Source organism: Parambassis ranga, chromosome 4 (assembly GCF_900634625.1).
Source record: "Parambassis ranga chromosome 4, fParRan2.1, whole genome shotgun sequence".
Classification (NCBI taxonomy): Eukaryota; Metazoa; Chordata; class Actinopteri; family Ambassidae; genus Parambassis; species Parambassis ranga.
The window spans coordinates 19,195,108-19,215,975 of record NC_041025.1 but is presented as its reverse complement, the minus strand read 5'-3'; the positions used below and the strand labels follow the sequence as shown (position 1 = coordinate 19,215,975).

The 20,868-nt window shown below is 39.9% G+C and overlaps 1 protein-coding gene across 1 annotated transcript in view; it reads right to left on the bottom strand.

Moving 5' to 3' along the window:
• The window catches only part of raver2 (ribonucleoprotein, PTB-binding 2), a 69,337-nt gene that overhangs the window by 47,460 nt on the left and 1,009 nt on the right, over window positions 1-20,868 (bottom strand). Inside the window, exon 2 of the mRNA XM_028404663.1 lies at window positions 5,373-5,439. Coding sequence (XP_028260464.1) covers window positions 5,373-5,439 — 67 coding nt within the window. The remainder of the gene's footprint in view (window positions 1-5,372; window positions 5,440-20,868) is intronic.

Sequence of the window (20,868 nt, the reverse complement as noted above, 5' to 3'; positions counted from 1 at the left end):
TCTCTCTCTCTCTCTCTCGTTGTCACCACCTGCATGTACAGCAGGTTTATGTCAGGCCTCATTTGGCTTCTGTTCACAGTTTTATTCTTTATTATTCATAGTAATACAAATAAGTTTTCTGTCCATGTTTTAATCTAAATGTGTATTAAAAAGCCAGATGAGCCATATAGGAGTGTGTACATCTGAGTGTAAGAACTAATGAAAGAATTGTTAACATTTCCTCACTTTCTCCAACAGAAATATCTTCTGCTGCTTTATAAATTATTTTTACATGAGCAGATGAAGTATTGTGCAGACAACAACAACAGGTTCAAAAAAGGAGTTATATTATAATTGGTGATCTGAAGTGAAGTGCACCTCGAAAAAAAAACTGCTGTAAGCGATGCATAGAAAATACATAAATAAATGAAACGCAGAAAAAGAGAAACATGTTAGGATGCAGGTGGAATTGTAAGAATTATAATTAACTGTAAAGTAAAGCTGGTAAAATACAGTAATATGGCAATGTAGATGATAATCATATCCACTTTGATTGGGTAGTGATAACATTTGCAAGCGAGTTAAGCTCGCTGAATGAATTTACCATCTAGATAAGTCTGAGTAGTTTGGATGAATGAAATGCTATTGTCCAGTCAAGCAGAATGCGTTTTGCTACATTAGATAGCAACTTGTCCATGGTAGCAGACAAGCTAATATTTGCGAGTGTTGCATATTAAGGATAGGCACATGACAAGACTTTACCTAGAGACTTTAACAGAAAAATCTCTCCACGAGGTGTATGATTTCATCCTGCAGACCGACATATCAGTATAAGGCAGGTTTTTTTGTATAGAAAACAGATATAGTCGTCATATTTTCCTTTGAGAAATTGAAAATACACCCTATTGTGTCTCTCCCGCAATGCTTAGGGTCTGAACTTAAGCTTTAACTTTAAAATCTTCAGCTGCTACATGGTGGCAGAGACCAGAAGAAAAGGAAAATCCTCAACTAAGCTGTGAGGCAGAAGGGGAGATAGCGACAGAGAGAGGAAGACGAGGGTGAGTCAGACTGTAAACACTTGGTTGGGATGATGTTATCCAGCTGCCATGAAAACTGATCCGATGGCTGGCAAGTCGGTGTCACAGACACACAAAAACAGACACACATAAGACTAACGATGTTCTCCTCATAAAACACACAGACACACAGGCGTGTATATGTTATGACACACAAACTAAACACACACACACACACGTATAGACCAAGTACAAAGTTACCAAAGATGAAGTTGAAATTTTGTATTTGTATATACAAGTGACGCGGCGACAAGCCAGAGGGTTAACGGATCAAGACAAAATATCCAATCCTTCAACACACACTCGTATACAGTCAAAGTGAAAAGCTACAGAGGCTTGAAATCAATCTTCCACACCTCTAACTGAAGCAGTTGGGGATCTTCCAACACACATGCACACTTTTACACCAGCTCAGGAAACATTGTCTACACTGCCTGTATTCCATCTAAGCGATCCCATTTGTACTTGGATTAAAGAGTTAATGAGCAGAATAACTGTAGATAGCACAAGAGACTGCCCAGCCTCAGCAGATTGGAAGATAAACAAATACCAAAATAGTTCAGTGGTTTCAAGGCTAACAATGGCTCAGCTTACAGTCTACGTTGTAAAATAGGTTGTAGGATGCTGAACATTCATTCGGCAGCCAAATGGATATGTTTGATATGTGTGGCTTTGAGTTGTAAGAGGAAGTCTAAAAACAGCATACAGATTGGGAGGATAACCATGTGTCATTAAGAGTGACTCAACCAATGGCTGAGCTCATTGATGAGCCTCTTCTTAAAGGAGCACTAATCAGAGGGTGAGGAAACCCTGCGGATTGGGTGACTTGCACATATCTAGCTGCAGTGTTAAAGGGACAGGAATTTGCTTTGATTGACTTTAAAAAAAAAATGTCTTAAAACTGTTCTGCTGCATTGTTGTGGTGTTTTAATATTCCTAATTTCACTTTATCATTACTTACTTTCACATCAGTAAATAATTATGTTTGTCACAATCAGTGTTAATTTTGGCAGCAATTCCGGATTTAGTTTTTATTTTAGTCTTGTGACTAAAATGTCATTTGATTTTAGTCACGTTTTAGTCATCAACATTTTTAAAGTTTTAGTCTAGTTTTAGTCGACTAAATATCAAATAATTTTAGTCGACTAAAAAGTCGTGGATTTAGTCGACTAAAATTCTATGATATATATTTTTCATGAAATATTTAAGGTTTGATTGTGCAATAAAAACAGGCACAGCTTTAACTTGTGTTATTTGAAACAAACATCTCTTTATTTAATTGCTATTACCTTTTCACAAAAGCAGCAGTGAACAGTGAGCTGCTCTCCCTGAATACACTGTTCAGTCATGACCTTCTTCATGAATACTCCATAACTACAGCAAAACACTTCAGTGACAACTTAGAAACAGGTCGCATGCTGTAAAACCATCAGCAGCGGGGTCTTCATTTATAGATTTTGTCACGTGTATCTTTGAACGGAAGTTAAGATGACTCGTCTGCAAATGTCGCTTCAGGTTTATTGTTTTTACCGCTGACAGTCGCTCCGCACGGTTTGTAAACCGTCTTGATTGTCTTGAAATTAAACGTGTCTGTGTGTCTGTTCTCCTGTTTTGTGTTACCATGCATGAGGACGCCTTCTTCCAGCATCGCGGCGCAACGTCCTTACACAGAGAGAGCACTTCTGATTGGCTCTCTGCCGCCGTCTCCTGATTCGTCCCTCCCTTTCCACAAACAAAATTTGCTCTGATTGGATCTCGTCTCCATCAATAATTTCGTCTCGTTTTTATTCGTTGACGAAAGTGTCAATCCATTTCGTCTTCGTTTTTGGCACCGTGCGTTAGTTTTTATTTAGTTATCGTCTCGTTTTTATCAGCAAAAAAAGGTCGTTAACGAAAACTATGACGAAAATGATTCGTCAACAAAATTAACACTGGTCACAATGGGGCAGAGCTGTTTCTACATTTTCAGTCATGACCACGCAGCAACGTGAAAAGTGTTAAAAATTGCAGTTCACCCCACATCCTCTAGGGGCTGGCTCCAAAAGTGAACTTTACATCAGAAATCAACAAGTTTTTATTGACAGGTTCCCTTTTAGCAGACTAGCTAGGTGCCATATCACAGGACAAATTTCCTGCTTCCGCTAAAACCTGCCCCCGCCTGAGCTACACTAATGCTCCACCTCTTTTATATTATGTCGTTATTGACATTCTGTCCATAATTATATACTCTCAATGGTTGTTTCACTAAGCTAACAGGCTGCAGGCTCTTGTAACAGATTAAGTGTTCACACAGGAGAACTGAATCACATTCCTCATCAACAAACAAGGTCATTTCCCAAAATTGTTTCTTTTTAAAAAAAACAAACTCAATTGATATGCAGCATCAACCGTACATGATCAAATACTTTAAAATTGATGATTTCTAAACTATGGTTAAAATGGTGGTTGTTACTTTATATAGTATCCATCTATTACAATATGCATCTAAAAAACTCATGATTTGGAAATAAAACTTTAAGAACGAAGAAACAACCTGTATGATATGCTGGCAACCTGCATTGCTTTGAGTCTACAATCCCATATATTAGCAACAATGCTGACTAACCAGCCTCATTATCTAACTACGGTAATGTAATCAGCACATCCACCTATGATCAATTTCAGGCTTTGGTAAACAAACAGCCTACAGATACATTAAAACAGTGTCTTAAATGAAGACTAAACAGTCACAGTGCAGCAGCTATTACAACCCACAACAAAAAACTGACCAATCAGAATGCACCATAAATAAGGCAGAATATACACACTCAACCCAAAGTGATGGAGACATCTCTCGTAGTAAAGAAAGCATTGAAGAAAGAGCATTTATCAGCAGATGGTGTTCTTCTGCCCACATACTAATTTAAATCACTTTACCTGCTTTCTCCCACATTCTGTGTTAGTCATTCATTTCCTTCTAGAAACTTTCATTCTCCCCTCCTTTCCTTAAAGTTGTAGCATAACAGACTCCCTAATTATATTTTCTTTAAAAAGGCAACCCCATGCATCTATCATCTTTTACAGTACTGAGGATGCATGTGATTGTGTACACAAAACAGTATTCATCTTAACTTTAAAGAACAAATACAGAAACAGAGTCCCCCACATCATGTTGTAGAATTACTGAAGTATGTCTTTGACATTAAAGCAAGTAGAAGAAGAAAAAGATGGAGAAAGAAAAAATAAGGTGTGACAGAGAGATGTGGAAAACAGCAAATGAAAGAATCAAAGAATAAAGACAGGAAGTACAGGGCCGCAGCTACTAGAATCACTATGAGTATGAAAAAGTTGTGTGAGTTTTTTACAGCCTCTGATGTTCACAATGTCAGACTCTTGTCTCTCTCCTCCCACCTCAGTACATCAGAGCCCAGCACCCCGGCAGCGGCCTAATTAGTAGAATACCTCAGCTGCTGGTCCGATGAGGCCCTGTGTTTCATCAGGCTCTCATTTGCTCTGAAACACCATTAACCTTTTGGACAGGCGGGTGCTTTGATATCTCAGCTGTTTACAGCTCCCCTCCACTTTCTAAAAGTGTTATGTTTCAGGTGCTTGGCTGACTGCACGGACTAAATATAGGCACTATGTAAGATTTCCCTGGAAAGGGAGACACTCATGGGGCAAGGGGGGGGGGGTATATCCATCTGTGTGTTTGTCCTTGTACCTACAGCTTTGTGAGGGCCTCAAGAACTAAGGTGAATGTGGAAAACCCTTACAGAGTATGTTTTATGTATCAGAGCTTCATTTATTTGACTTTTTGTTTGTTGATGTTGTGTAGCTCTAAACTTGCATGCAGTTTAACCAGTCATCAAAATCACTGTTACCTACAGATTTTTAATATTTTGCGAAAGAATAAAAAAATATATGCCTTTTGTGAATGAGACTGCCGAGACAAATTACTCTCACCGCATGTTAAATAACTGTTTCAGTCATTGCTTCAGTCCACCCACATTAAGGATATCACTATTACGCTTCTTTCCATATAACTATAAATACAAATTGGTGATGACAGGTACTGCATGGTTGTATGTTTAGGGTTTAGTTTTACAGGTTCATTCGATCAGAGCTGCATGTGTGTGTGCATGTACATCAGTGGATCTGTCTTTACGAGAACCACTTGATGTTTCAGCAACAGGGCAATGTAGGCAGTCGTCACGTCTTCAAAGGGCTGGGCATTTAGTTGGGGTTGTACAAACCTACATTATGTCACTTAAGGTCCAACAAGCATAGGAGTAGATGTGTGTGTATGTTTGTGTGTGTCTGGTTACATTTGAGTTTTACCTGTGCCTTTGTTGCGGTCCACAAAGCAATACTTCAGTTCATATTCTTTCAGAATTTCATGGACTTCCTGTAAAGAAAGAAGAAAAACAAACGGAGAATCACTAGAAGAACTCATCGTACCTATAATTTCTTTTAAATCCTGACAGTTTCTATCAATTGGTGCATATTTGCCAATGTGTGGCATCTGTTGACTTTAATATGTTCATTATCCGTTATCTCTTATATTTTCAGCAAATAAAAAACTGACGGCTTTAAATAAAAAAAAATAAAAAACTCTAATAGTGGAGAAATTTCAAAAAATAATGTGCCTGTATCAGGCAGGTTTATGTGACTACTGAAGGGAATTGATCCGTTAATTCTTTGGTTTGGTTTTCTAAACACAATGTTTTTACTGGAACCGACCCTGTGAGTACAACTCTGTAAATAAAGGGGGCATATAATATAAAAATTAAAATATTATAAAATTATAAATAAAATAATATTATTTCAAAAATCACTATGCCACCTTGAATTTAGATCAGTCAAAAAACCAGGTAGAAGCAGTAACTACCAAACCTGCCAAACACTACAACAATGCCAAATCGAACAGAAGCAATCAGAGGAGCGTAGGACTGAGCGGTGAGCAATAACACAAAAACAAATACAGTGCCAAAACAACCTGCAAGACTCAATACACACTCCGCTCGAAAAAAAAATAACGTCTATGCAATTACTCGCAAAGACGAGATGTAATGGAAAAGACTTTCACAATGTATTAGACGAAGCAAAAACAGTAAATCAACACTCACAGGTGAAATAACATTGATAACAAAAGAATTTATTTTAATAAGTGTAAAGAACTACTAAAGTTTGATAAAAACAAAAACAGTGATGGCTAGATAACTCAGGGCTTTTCCAAAACAGCACCTCTTATAGTAGTATGCAGAGGTTGGTAGGTAGCAGAAGAAGGTGTCCTAGCTGAACAAATCATGCAGACCATGTAAACCACTTCATGGCAAAAGTATTCCCTGAAAGCAGTGGCCTCTTTCGGGCAGCTTAGCGCACTCCGGAATATAACAAAGATGTTGTCTTGACCTCCAAATTCCTCAGATCTCAGTCTGATTTAGCATCTGTGGGATGAGCTGGAAAAACCCAGTCCCACCTCACAAATAACTCGATCTGCTGCTAACATCGAAGTGCCTGATACCACTGGCCCTCTATAACGGGTCAGAGCTGTTTTGGCAGCATGAGGGGGACCTTCACAATGATAGCCAGGACATTTCAATGGTGTGGCTGATAAATACTGTGGAGAGGCTTTTAATACTACTTTAATATCTACTTTTAATAGAAAACTGTCTCTATGATATGTTTGTGTATTTTCAAGAGCCACTCAAATAAAAGGGGGGTGAATATGAATAACCATAGAGCATTTGGGAGAATGCAGCTGTTATATATTGTCAGCTAATGCTGCCCATACGCTGTGCTTTTATTCACCAGCATGTGCTTATGCTTTCATTCTAAGATGAAAACAAGCTTTGCATCATTGCAATGTCATATTCATACACTCATGGTCATACAATGCTCACATGAGAGTGAAAGCATGAGGTTGACATTTCTAGCAGGTCAGGTGGGCAGATACTTCACAGAAAACACTCACGGCCGTCACACAACGGCCAGGGTGATCAGGTTTTGTTTTTTTTTTCCCCTCAATGTGCATGTTGTTCTTTTTTTATGTTTCCAATCCATCCAACCATCATCCAGCCCACTCATGTACACAGAGCAGGCATGTTCCATATCAGAGAAGGCCATGCAAGGCAGCCCACACAGAGGGTCAGCTCGCTCGCCCTTAAAAATCAGCACACAGTGAGTTGTAATCGCTTAGAGGGAGAGAGAGAGAGAGAGAGAGAGGGAGGGGGAAGAAACAGGTGTTTTGATTTTTGAAGTCATATTTCTGGTCCATCTGTCCTTCTACAGATGGAATGGGCATCTGAAAAATGGCAACATCAATGTAAATAATAATAAAAAACCTAAAAATAAAACAATATAACTAGTTCATTGCATTACTTCTGTTTGTGTTATCACTTGATGGTTTAAGTTTAAACAGCCAGTGCAAAGCAAGTGCTTTAATTTGATGAAGTCTCAATTTAATATCAATTTCCTAAAACAGCCGAAATACTCCTATACTGGTTGATCTCAGGTGTTCTGGCAAAAAGTCTGGATCATGCGTTAAATGGACAATTACAGTATAAAATGAGAGCACACACTTCTATCATTATATCAAAGCTGCTTAAAAGAAGATTTCAGTAAAGTTAAGCCACCAAAGCTCCACCTCTTTTATACTTATCCGTTAGTTTAGGATCATGTTGGACGTAGTTGTTATTTTGCTACTTTCATGTCTATTTAGAGTGATCATTTCATAATAACAATGATTCACAGGAATGTAACTGCTATGGTGACACATTTTTGTAATTTCTTTTTTCCAAAGTCTGGACAATTTCCCTGCACACTGGGCTATCAGTCTTTTTTTTTCTCGAATTCAGTGTCTGTTTTAGTTTTTCCAGCACATGTAGACTTGATGCCCTTGTAGCTAGTGGTTGCACAGGGAAGTAAATGCCAACATAACCAACTGGTGTCCAAAGTCTTATGTTAATAAACATTTAAATCGGTCACACAGACTCTCCAGTAGTCATGCATACAGTGTATAACAGCTGCAAAAGCGGTTTGATACCTCTATCAAATAAGCAGGAAAATGCAGTGTAAAGTGCGAACTGTACAGCAGAAATAACACTAAACCATTAAACCGGATTTGCACCGGATGCATAACTGCTGTTGATATGCTTCCATTTTAGTCAATGAGAGTATTCACAACAACCACGTAGCAGAGCGTTTCAGAAGCACAGCTCCGCACTCCCTCACGACAGATATGCACCGGTTCTATTTTAGAGATGTGTCGCGCCCAAAACGCTTCAATTTACACCAACCACATCGAGCAGACAGGAAGTTGGAACACCAGAGTTTATGTAGATTTTCAAAATAAAAGCTATGAGACAGAACTCGCGCTGATTTACATTGCGAAACACAGCCATGTACGGGAGAGATTCATTTTGGTAGAGTAGAGTAGAAAAACAGCGTTGCTGGAGTACACAGAGTTTTCAGTAACATGCTCTTTAACCCAGCATGATACATGTAGAGGACATTAACCATCAGGTCAACGGGCAGATTACAACGTGATTTTGTGCATCTTGAGGGAGCTTGTTAAAGGTTAAAACATCAAAATGAAAGAGAAAATATCGGATTTTTACATCCCAAATATCGGTGTTGGTCGAGTTCTTCTTTTTCTGTAATTCTGAAATAAACATATTCAACAAGGATTGTTTTTTGGGGACCTGATCGATTTAAACTCCTGGAAATGAGTATGACCTGGACGAAAGAGACATCCACAGACATTTACATGATGTTTAAGCCAATAAATCCGTATCGGTCTGATACTGATTCTGAATATCGGATCAGTACATCCCTAATTGAGACTAGGTTAAATTACACCAGTCAGTACATTTTCTCTTTCTGGAGCAGTTTTATTGCATAGCACTCTGCCATTCTGTAGTTAGATTGAGCAAAACATTTTGTCTCTCACATCACTGGCACATCACAAGACATTTAAAGACTATTTTTAGGAGCACAAACATTCTTGCCTCTTGTCTCAGCCATACAATTTACCAGTTGAGCACAGCTTTTTTATGAAATCCCAGTTTGTTTCACCCTATTTCCTTTTACACTCCATGTTCTAATGACATTTTGCTTCTATTACATCCAATCACGCTGTTCCATAATGTTGCACTTTGTTTTATGGAGAATCCCACTACACAATTTCAACAGCTTTCTAATTAACACTTCTGTAAGTGTTTCTAAACAGCCACTGGGTTCAATGCAGAACAAATCGGGAAACATTCCTTCAGTTGGGTTGGCCTATATTGTTGAAAAATTGCGTTTTTTTGGTGGGATGATTTTATTTTCCTCATAAATACATTCGAGACATCATATAATTTAGCAATTTCTTCATTAAAGCAACCAACTTTACTTGAATTTCCCCCTAGGATCAATAAAGTATCTATGGATCTATCTACAATTTTTCTATAGGGCAGCACCTATACATGACCAACAAAAGTGAGGCTCCACGATCAAGGCTAACAGCAAGGTTGCTACAGTGTTTTTTCACAGGTCAAACCACCTACACTGCACAGAGTGATGTTTTGAAATCAAATCATTTCATGAGTTGCAATTGCTGTTAACTTTTGAGAGAAAGCAAAAGAAGCAGAAGTCTCACTTTAGACAGTTTCCACCTGTAATGAAATTATTTTCTCCGAGACTTAGCCTGCAGCTTCGAATGGTAGAGCAAACAATTTTTGCTTATTTTAATATTCCAAGTTAACATGTCTAACATAAACATAATGCTACTCTGTTCATTCTGTTCTATAATGCTGCCTCTGCCTGTGGACATTTTCAGCAAGTCCAGTCAGAACCCCAGCACTAGCTTTAAGCCCACAGCCAGCCTCAGCATGTGAAAGCAAACTACCCTGAGAGGATGGGCTTGACAAGGAATGTGACACCAACCTGCTCTGACACCTGCTAAGACTATATGGAAAACTAAATCACAAGCACCACCCTGAAACAGCTGATAACCATCTTCACACCTGCTGCTTCAGGCTACAATTCACTGATCAATGGCTGCAAGGCAACATCAAACCATCAACCTCCACATCAGACTTATCTACACTATTTAGTTTGCAGCTTCTAACTACCAGCTGGCAGCATAAGCATTTCTCTAAAATAAAAAGTTGGTCTGTGCTCCAAAAGGATATGTTTAGATGTATTGGCAGATTTAAGCATTTACATAAGTTGTTTTGAGGGTAGTTGCTGGTGCGGCATGCTTAACTTCGACCATGTACTGCATACCTACATCACTCAAGGTTGTTGTTTTTGCTGGGAAGTACCTTCCTTGCTTCAGCATCTTTAAGCTGCTGTATCCTTGGCAGTTAAGTTGCCTCAGGAGGCTGAATAAGAGAAAGATTCTCCCAGCACAGATCAGTAACATGTCACCCTATATTACTACAATATCTGTGATGTGCGATGAAAAGTCTCATTGCTGTGATTGTCAGCAACTGTCTTTTCATTTTCGGATTCAATTAATTTCCAGCAGGTAAGTAGCAAACACTGCTGAATTGCCTTTCTGTCCGTCTCATTGTTGTTTTGACCCTTTACACCGTTTGCGTCTGTCAGTTTCAATTCTATACAGGGAACGTGTAAAAGGATAATAGAAATGTAGGTTGAGAAGACTAGAATGATTTTTTTTTCCTGTCTCTGACAAAGACAAAAGAAGAGAGAGAAAAAAAAATCTGTTTACTGTGACACCTGTTCATTCGTTACACAAACAATCACACACACACACTCTCTCTCTCTCTCTCTCTCTCTCTCCTTTTGTCCTGCTGTCATAAATGAGAAGGCTTATATCCACAAACAGGGCCACTGGGGAAAAGTAGCAGTCGGCTATCACTTCTGCTCAGTGTGTGTGTGTGTGTGTGTGTGTGTGAGGGCGAGAGATGGAGAGATGCAGGGATTAGAGGACAAACTCTGCATGGCCTCCTTACTGGCAGTAACTGTGTCCTTGACCTACTGATAGACTGATATATGCTACAGAGAAGAGGGGATGAAGCCCAGGCCTGCCAGCATGCAGAAGGCTGTTCCCTCACTACAGTATGATTTGACATTATTAGCATTACAAAGACTGCATCATTATGCCTCCCATTACTAGAGCTGTTTTAGTACCGCTGATAGATTTTAGTGCCTCTGTTGCTCAGTGTATTAGGGGTATTTACCACATTTTACCAATATATTCAGAACACCTGTTTCCAGTTTTATCATCTCACTAAATGGTCATTATCACTTCTTATTAGGGCAGCGCGATAAATTGATTTTACCAATTAATTCGAGTTTGCTCTTTGGGCCTTGTTTTTTATAAAAATCTTTATTTTTTCCCTTAACTTCCACTGCCAACGCACCCCCTAGGCTCCTGTATTTTAAGGAGAGCTCAGCTTTTGGGCCATGTCAACAAACCAGACAGCTGAATGCTGCAGGCCGAGAGAGAGGACTGTAGCCTCATGCCGGCCTGAGAGCTCAGACTCTGCATAGAGATGATGAGTGAAAGTGTCGCACTGCACACTGTATTTTTATAATGTAAGTCTTGTAAGGGATTATAAATTCCCTTACTAGGTAAGGGATTTTTAGTAAGGGATTATAAAATCCCTTACTAGACTTGACTTGAAGTTTTTCCTTTTTAATCATAAATTACAAATGGTTCTAATCTGGATTCTGACATGGAAACTGAACTAACACCATGTTTTGTTGATACTGAATGCATGACAGCTTGATGTGCTTCAAATAACTCTGTACATCTGCATTCTGGGATGACATGTAGTTTAACTACGTTATGTATTTACTGTAAATGATTGAGTTGAAATGGTCCCTAATAGATCTGAAAAACATTGTTTTCCATATTTGGTCTGAGAGGAGCTCTGTGTCTGTGTGACAGGTGGCGCAAACCATGCACAGCACGGATCACTGGCCCATCAAATGGCTGCCAGGAGAGCTTCTTAGAAAACGTGCACGCTCACATATTGTGAGCAGACAAGCAGAAATACACATGAGCACAGACATTTTTCCATCTTTGAGCTTTCCTTCTTCACAACTGAGAAGCAGTTCAACACACCGCTCTCCATGCAGATTGGTAGAACACCTCCATTTATCAAGTTTGTTTTGATTTTTCTCTTCACATTCTCTGTTCTCTACCTTTTTCTCCTCATCTCCTTAAACTGTATTGTCCTCCATCTCATTTGCATCATTTCGCCTGTCTGTACTCTCTTTCACTGCTGGACAACTCATGCTGAGTTGTTAGCCTGCAGAAAAGAGCAGACAACACACACTATCACGTACATCCCCTTCCCTTAATGATACCAGGCTCTTTATCGCTGCATCAGAATTAATTTCCTTTCTTTTTTCAGTAGAACACCACGACGGGACCAGGGATCCAGACACATGGTCAAAAGGCTGCAGTGGAATCAAATTCTGCAGCAAGACTTCTGATCAAGACTAGCAAAAGAAATTTCTCCCATTTTGGCTTCCCTAGACTCCAACTTACTTTACAATGCCATCAGAGGCCAAGCTCAGTTGTACTTGCAGGACTTGAATCTCAAAAAAGTAGAATGAGAGGCTATAGGGCAATGAGTGCACAGTGTGACAGAGCCTATAGTTATAGATATAGTAGAAACTAACAGGAGCTAACTAACCATAGTTAGACTAACCCTTGGCCACTGTCTTAGCGATGCTTCTGTAGTTCTACAGTGATATCTAATGAGATAACACATGATCTAATGAGCAGCTTCTGCTCTCTCCAGGCTGACTCTCTTTATATTTATAATGCATTATTTCATCTCATTAACTGTTTGCCCTTACCTCTACTTTGCATATGTTTCTGCATGTATCTCTGCTCCTGCCCTCTGACCTGCTCATGTTTACTGTCAATTCATATCCATCTTTAATTACTACACTTAATCCAGCTGTAATATAAATAACTACAACATTAAGTTTTCATCTTGCTTCATAACAATAACCAATAACATTTTTGCCAATGAATGCCGTTTTCTCTCTGTCCTGTCTACATTGCTCTTCTGCTTTACCCCAGCCATCCAGTAGCAAGAGGGTCCTACCTGGTCCTCTAGGTTTCTTCCTCTACGAACTATTATCAAGCAACTGAAGGTAATTGAAAGTGTAAAACATATTATACAAATAAAACTGAACGAACGAACAGACATCAATCAACAATGAATGATGGACAGCCACTGATGTTGATTAATATATGCAGATAAATGGATGAACACACAGGTAGATACATACATATTTTAGTCACTATGCGTACTGTAGCATAGATCGGGGTAGAAGGTGCAGCTGAAACTTGTGATTACTTAATGACATAATACTCATAATGTTCAAGTGCAAAATCAGTCTAAAAACATTAATTTATGGAAACTAACATGGGGAGTGTATTGTGTTATTGGAGCTGAGCCACTAGAAAAAAAAACCATCCCTGCTGCATGTCGATGTAAACAAACAAAACATACTTCAAATTAGATTCTTTCTACCTTTGTTACTCCTCATTATTCAAAATCTCCACTAAGATACCCATTAGAGTAAGTAAAATTACCCATTAAGTCTTAATGCTTTGTGAGGAAAAGGCACTGTCTTTGTGTTTCATGTCAAAAGGTGGAGGTTTTCTCTGCTGTCAGAGATATTTCCATTAGAACAGCTTCACCTAACCGAGCAGAACTGCTTCAAAACAGCCTTCTGCAACTCCTTGCCGAATCCTGTCCTTTGCCTTGGTTGTCCCTGCTATCATTTTTCTTTTTCTTTCTGAGGGAGGCCAGTTGTTTTGATCTCAGTGAGGGCAGAAGCGGTGGGCTGAATGAAGCAGGTGGCTTGCCCTAAGACAGGACAGATTCTGCTGTCAGCCAGTGTGACCCCACTTCCCTCCCCTCTTTCCACACCCACCCGTCTCAGCTTGGCGCTGGCCCCTGAAGCGACAGGGCTCAGATTTGAGCTTATTTGTCCCGCTGAGCCAACACTCACTCCTCCTCAACATATCAACAAAAGCCACTGGGTGAAAACGTCATTTAAATATACCCCCCCCCCACCCTTTTTTTTTTTTAGCACGAGTTGGCTTGTAGTCTCAAATGTGTGGGAGTTTCACTTCAGATAGCACAAATTAAAAGCTGTTGAAGTGTTTACACAGTGATAGTGAAGTTTTTGAGCTTCATTTATCATTTGCGTACACTGTTAGCCTTCAGGTAAACTATGAAGAAGGAAATAAAACTAATACTTATTATTTTGGCTTAGCATTAAATCCTGTTTTTTATGCACAATTGTGTCCTTTACACAGTAAATAGAATGTTTAAAAACTGTTTTAGTAAAAGGCTGCAGCATGATCATCACAGCAGCACAAAAAACAAAGTTAGTGCAGAAAAATGTGGAGAAGCTCTTAGACATAAAATCTAAATGGCTTCTCGTAGGCACTTGTAGACTAAGACGCAAGAGGCAGAATGTAAGTAAATGTCATTCGTGCCTCCATTTTAAAATTATCAGACTTTTTTTTTCATCCATTCATATACTTTGTGATATATTATTACACAGTTTAAGATACTTTTCTGGGTATATATTTACTCATTGCTGTATAAAGTGCATACCATTTCCTGTTGGTTCAACTTGTGATGTCAGGCTTTAGCCATGTGACTCTCAAACACCTGCACAAATGTCACTTTTTGTGGATTAATTAACCTGGGCATCAAAAACGTTTTTTTTTGTTACTCCTAACAGTGAATTTTTTGTCTCTTATTTTTTTATCCTGACAGGATAATGGATCCCATCGTTTCCTTTGGTGATTTATGAAAATAAACCATTGACCCAACACATAATGGATGAGCTTATGCTGTTAATTCCGACTCTGCCTCGAAGAAGTTAATATCGATTAAACTGTGCACTTTTCAAACTCTAGTAGTCCCATGGTGGATTTATTGTATGCTTTCTATTCTTTGGTAACAGAAATGGAATCTGGCCTGGCTTATGCATGTCATTTTAATCTGACCTCTCAAGTACAGACAGGTTGGAGCCACCGAGCTCCCACTGTCTGGATTTTACATTTGCTTTTTCTGATCTTAAAAAAAAAACCTGCACATCTGACACTAATTTTCCAGTGCTGATTACGATGTGAGTCATGTAATCATTAGGTTCAGGTCAGTGTGGGCCTCCCCTCCTTTTTCTCAGTGAGGTCAAACGCACAGGTCAGACACTTGGGAAAGTGATCTCTCCAGCTCATTACACCAGTGCACCTTCCAAAATGAGTAAGAAGTCTGGTACTGACGTAGAGTAGGTGTTTGATACATTCACTGACTAACACAGATGGAAGTTTTTTTTTTCTTGGACACGACATGTACATAGTCCAGCAGTTATTCAGAAGCTTACTTCAAACTTTCTGTGTAATCCTTCAAAACTGAACTCTTCTTCCTTAGGTCAAAAACTTCTATTACTCCTTATATAAATATTGAGGGTCCAGAGGTCTAATAAACAGAGATCAGCAGGACCCAGAAGAGTGTCTACATCCCTTGCACCTTCCCCATCTCACCCTTACACACACCGCAATGGCAGCTTTTTTTAAACGACAGGCATGTGTATCATGGGAGATCTAAACACCATTTAAGCGGTAACAAAGAGGACAGCAACAGATTTAAAAAGAAATTCTCATTGGAATGTGTCTTCTGAGTGGAGCTATAATGTTGCAGTTAAACCAAGAAGGCCATCACGCCTCAACGCTCTTCACACACACTCATTATTTCCCTTTAGCCTTTTATCCAATTAGTCTTCTCTCCATTATTCCTGTACTTATCCTGTCAATGCTTTCCAAACCTTTTATCCAGTCAGCACACTGTCCACCTCCTCTGTTCTGTCTGGAATTTGTTTGATTTTTGAGTGGAATAATATGACATAAAACTCTGTTATTAGTGCATGAAAAAAAAAATAACCCAATAGAATGACCCTAATTCTAACTCAACTGGCTCAGTATCAGAGGTCACAGTCTCTCTAGCCAAGCTCATTATCTCACCTACAATACTGTAAAATCACCTTCATGTTTGGATCATTGCCAAATAAGTAAATAAACAAACTGCATTATTATGCCGGTCTCACCTGCTTGTACTGAGGTGTGTCTTGAAATAACTGTGACACAAAAATCTGCAAAACCTGAAATTGACTAAAACCACAGTCGACAGCTAAATTATAATAACGTGTGTGTGCACACAGGCTCGTGGGTAAAGAAGGTGACAAAGACTGCCCACTGTCAGGAGTGGTAGAGTTTCATGAACATCTGCTACTGACACACACAAACACACATAACAGCATGTAAATTGAGAGGAGGAGGAGGAGGAGGAGGAGGAAGTGGGTGGAAATAGAACCGCTCAGACACATGCGGCTTGATCCCATTTACATGTATTTGTGTTTACCTGTATGTATGCAAAAAGAGCAGTGCAGTGCACACATTTGTGTTCAAAAGAAGCATAGACACATGTGCGCACACATACCTTGTCTAGGCTTTGTGTGTTTCATAGAACACAGAGCGATTTAAAAACCTTGGAAGCTGACCTCCCCGCAGTATGCACACACGCAGTGGCTACATTTCTTTTATTTTCCTTACACAAACAGTCTAGGTTTAATGAAACATGATATTTATTCCAACAGAGTTCTACTCGCATAGTTGGGATACAAAAAAGCAGTTCCTCAAGTAGAAAAGTTCCAACCAATGCCACTCTTAGGGAACAAAATACTGATTGAATGTAAAATGACTGCTTACATTAACCATTTATAGAGTCAAATTATTGTTGTGGCCTTAAGTGTCAAAGACACCAAGAACCGACTGCTGGAAAGACCGTGCCACTACCTCCGGGGCTAAGAAATTAAGGCTATGCCACTGTGTCCCCTAGAGCAGTGGTCCCCAACCACCGGGCCGGGGACCGGTACCGGTCCGTGGGTCATTTGGTACCGGGCCGCACAGAAAGACTGAGCAAAACATATATTATTCATTATCTGAGTCTGACAGCTGTTTCATTTATAAATCGATCAGATTCATCCGCCTGTGCCTTTAAGCACCTGCCCAGACGCTTGTCTCGGTCACGGGATACGGAACCCCAAAATTAAGCCCACAAGCAGCAAAAATAAATAAAAAACAAACGTCTTTGGAGAGCTTCTTCGGAAAGGGGAAAAGGCCTAACGAGGAGACAGAAGAAGAGGAGCCTACCCCTTCAAAGAAAAAGAAACCCGCATTTAAAATACTATATCAGGAGTCCTATTTAAAATACGGATTTATTGCAACAGGTGATTCTCACACACCAAGTCCGCTCTGAGCGATATGTGGCGACAGACTCGCAAATGAGGCAACGAAGCCTTCAAAACTGCGAGACCGAGCACCCTGCATTAAAAGACGAGCCATGGAAGAAAACATGAACAAGAACGACTGAAGCAATTAATGACGGCCAAAACAAAATTACGGAGTGGACTGGACATAAGAAACACACTTCCTCGCCTCATTGCTGGGAAAGCTCAAAGGCTCCCACTAATTAAGCATAAGAGTAAGAGTCTGTTTATGCACTTTGTTTTTTTTTTTTTTTTTTTTTTTCTGTGCCGGTCCGTGAAAGTATTGTTTTACATGATACCGGTCCGTGGTGCAAAAAAGGTTGGGGACCGCTGCCCTAGAGGCTAGTTCAATCCCCATAGACACCCATGTAAAAATGTCCAACATACAACCAAAATATAGTTTTGGTCTCTATTCAGACTTAAACGTTTGCATACTATGTGGTGCGAATGCTTTTGAGTGACAGATGGGCACCGACTCAGCATGAACTTCCTGCATTTGTGACTGCTCCACCTCATTTCCTGTATTGGGAGTTTAGGCGAATTATGATGCTGCCAACATAGCAACAGTCAGAGCCTCCCACAAGTACTCAAAACATTAGTTATATACAGCCAGTGATTATAATCACGTGGTTTGAAAGGCCACTAAAACAAACAGTAAAATATTAGTTCACATTTAGCACATTCAGTTCCTGTACTCCACCAGAAATTGTTTGATAAGGAAAGGAAACATCACTTTGTAACTTCGAAGTGCAGGCCTGAGTTAACCCTGCAATGGCATCAATAACTTAAAACTTACACGCTAACTTATCATTTCCAAACCTGGAAATCAGGTCTACTGATAGGTTGATTATACAATGACATGCCAAGCATACATCTCTATTGTCCTGTACTTGGACCAATTATCTCATGAAAATTGACATTCTGGACAAGCTTTAGACTTTTAAAGTGTCTGACAGTCTCTCATAAGTGTGGTAGAAGTTGTAGGAAAATGCATATTTTGTCAATGCAGCAGAAATAAACTACATCAACATTTGTGACATTTCTATCTCTGGCAAGTCTCTGCTGTCTGAGAAAACAGTTATCCAGGAAAGCAGAATAATATACATACACAGACTGTTCAATGGCACTTAGTACCTTAGGTCACTATCCTACACACTTTAATGCAATTTTTTCAGTATAACTTTACCATGAAGTAAGTAATAAAGCAGTTTTCAATTCTTGAAATAAATGTATCATAAAATAAAACCTGAGAAATAAGTTGAGTGATGAATTGAAAGATAACCTGACATATAGTTGTAACAATTAACCTTGCCTTCACATATAATTTCTGCTTTCTTGGCCTAAGAGATCAAGACCTTATCACGACTAAGTCTTAGACTATGTTCAGACTACAAGGCTAAAGTGACTCAAATAGGAATTTGTTTTCACATCTGTATGGACACATAAATCTGATAATCAATCCTGATTTTTGAAACTTGAGATACTTCAGTCTGTAGTCCAGAATTGGAGAAGTGAACCATTGATTGGGGTAATGACCGAAAGAATGAGATCGTGAATACAAGCAGCCGAAATGAGTTTCCTTCGAAGGGTGGCTGGGCTCTCCAAGCTCGGAGTAGAGCCGCTGCTCCTTCACATCGAGAGGAGTCAGCTGAGGTGGCTCGGGCATCTGGTTCGGATGCCTCCTGGACGCCTCCCTGGGGAGGTGTTCCAGGTATGTCCCACTGGGAGGAGACCCCGGGGAAGACCCAGGAGACATGGTGGAGAGACCATGTCTCTCGGCTGGCCTGGGAATGCCTCAGGATTCCCCCGGAAGAGCTGGAAGAAGTGTCAGGTGAGAGGGAAGTCTGGGTGTCCCTACTTAGACTGCTGCCCCTGCGACCCGGCCCCGGATAAGTGGTAGAAAATGGATGGATGGATGGAACCATTGATGTTGGCAAATACAGTAAAACAAAATGATTAAACTTGCCTTGTAATGTCAATGTAGACTCAGTGTTTTGTATTGGCGCATACTGAACCTAACAAGGTCTAATGGATGATTCAGCAGAATACAAATTCAAGTAAACTCTTACTCGTCTAAGACATATTGACCAATTTATCCACAGCTTAAAAAAAACTGCAGCAATCAGATTCTCACTATGATCAGCCAGTCTGGTATTTAGTGCCAAGCAGGTGGTGTACAGTGCAGTGCACCAGGTTTTATTTTTTGACTTTGTTTAGCTGCTCATTATGGCCAAAAATCATAGAAGTTGTGAGAATACATCTGAACAGTACGGATGCATGCCAAACAGGTTGATGAATGAAGTGAAACTCAGTATAAAAGCTCCATGAAGCCGTGAAGAGCTGGGTTGCAATTCTCTTGAGGTTTGTTACTTAATGCGGCACATTTCACACCGTTTCCAATCACCAGACAGATTCTAATAAAAATATCAATTATGGCCAATTAGAAACAAATCAGTTACACCATCCCCTCATCCTGTCTTTATTTCCGACCCTCCTCTCTGCTCGCTTCTTCTTCCTTCTCCTTTCCCTTCCCCCCACTTCTCTGTTGAGATGAGGACTGTCAGCGGGGCCATATATCTGACACGCTGCACCCCCCCCCACACACACACACACACACACATCCAGTCAGCGATAGAGTGTTCACTAATGGGGCAGCGGGTATGAGAGGAATGGGAGATGGAGTCTGGGTGTTGCTGAGTCCATCAGACAGGTTATATAAGACAGTGACAAGGACTTTTCTTGCTATGAATCTATAATCTTATGGAACATACTAAAATGTCAACAGTAGCACTGTGAATATCACTAGATGAGCTAGAAGTCAGAGGTTTGAAGCCCTACGTGTGCTACCAAGAAATATGGAATATTGATCTGATATTGTGACTAACAACAACAGTTAAAAAACAACTCACATGTTTTGCTAATAAAGCAGTCGATATTTCAGAGTGTTGTGATGTTGTTTAATAACTTTTTTTTATCATTTCTTCTAAACAAGCTTCAGGCTAGCAGTGGACTCTCTGGTTCAAATCCAAACTCACACCATCCACCGTAAATTAGAACCTAAGCTGCTCCTTTAAATGGACAGATTTCCGCTGCACATTCAGCAGGGCAGACACCATGCCGCTCTGCATGAGCTCCCTCCACACATCACGTTCAATCGGACACATGAATAATGTGGAAAATACAGAGAGGAATTCCACTTCTGTTGCTTCACCTGATCCAAGAGATTTTTTCCAGCCCTCTTCTCTTCTGCTTCTAATTCTTTATACACACACACACACCTCTCTCACTCTCTCTCACTCTCTGTCACACACACACACACAAGCATGCACACACACACCTCTCTCACTCTCTGTCTCTCTCTCTGACACACACACACCCGGCAGAGTGCTGGTGTCTGTTTGGCAGTGAGCCACTCTAAAAATGTTTGGTGCTACAACCCTGAAAGAATCAAGAGCGCTCCTCCGTACAAGACTTGCACAAAGACACAAGAGATGAATGACGCTTAAATCAA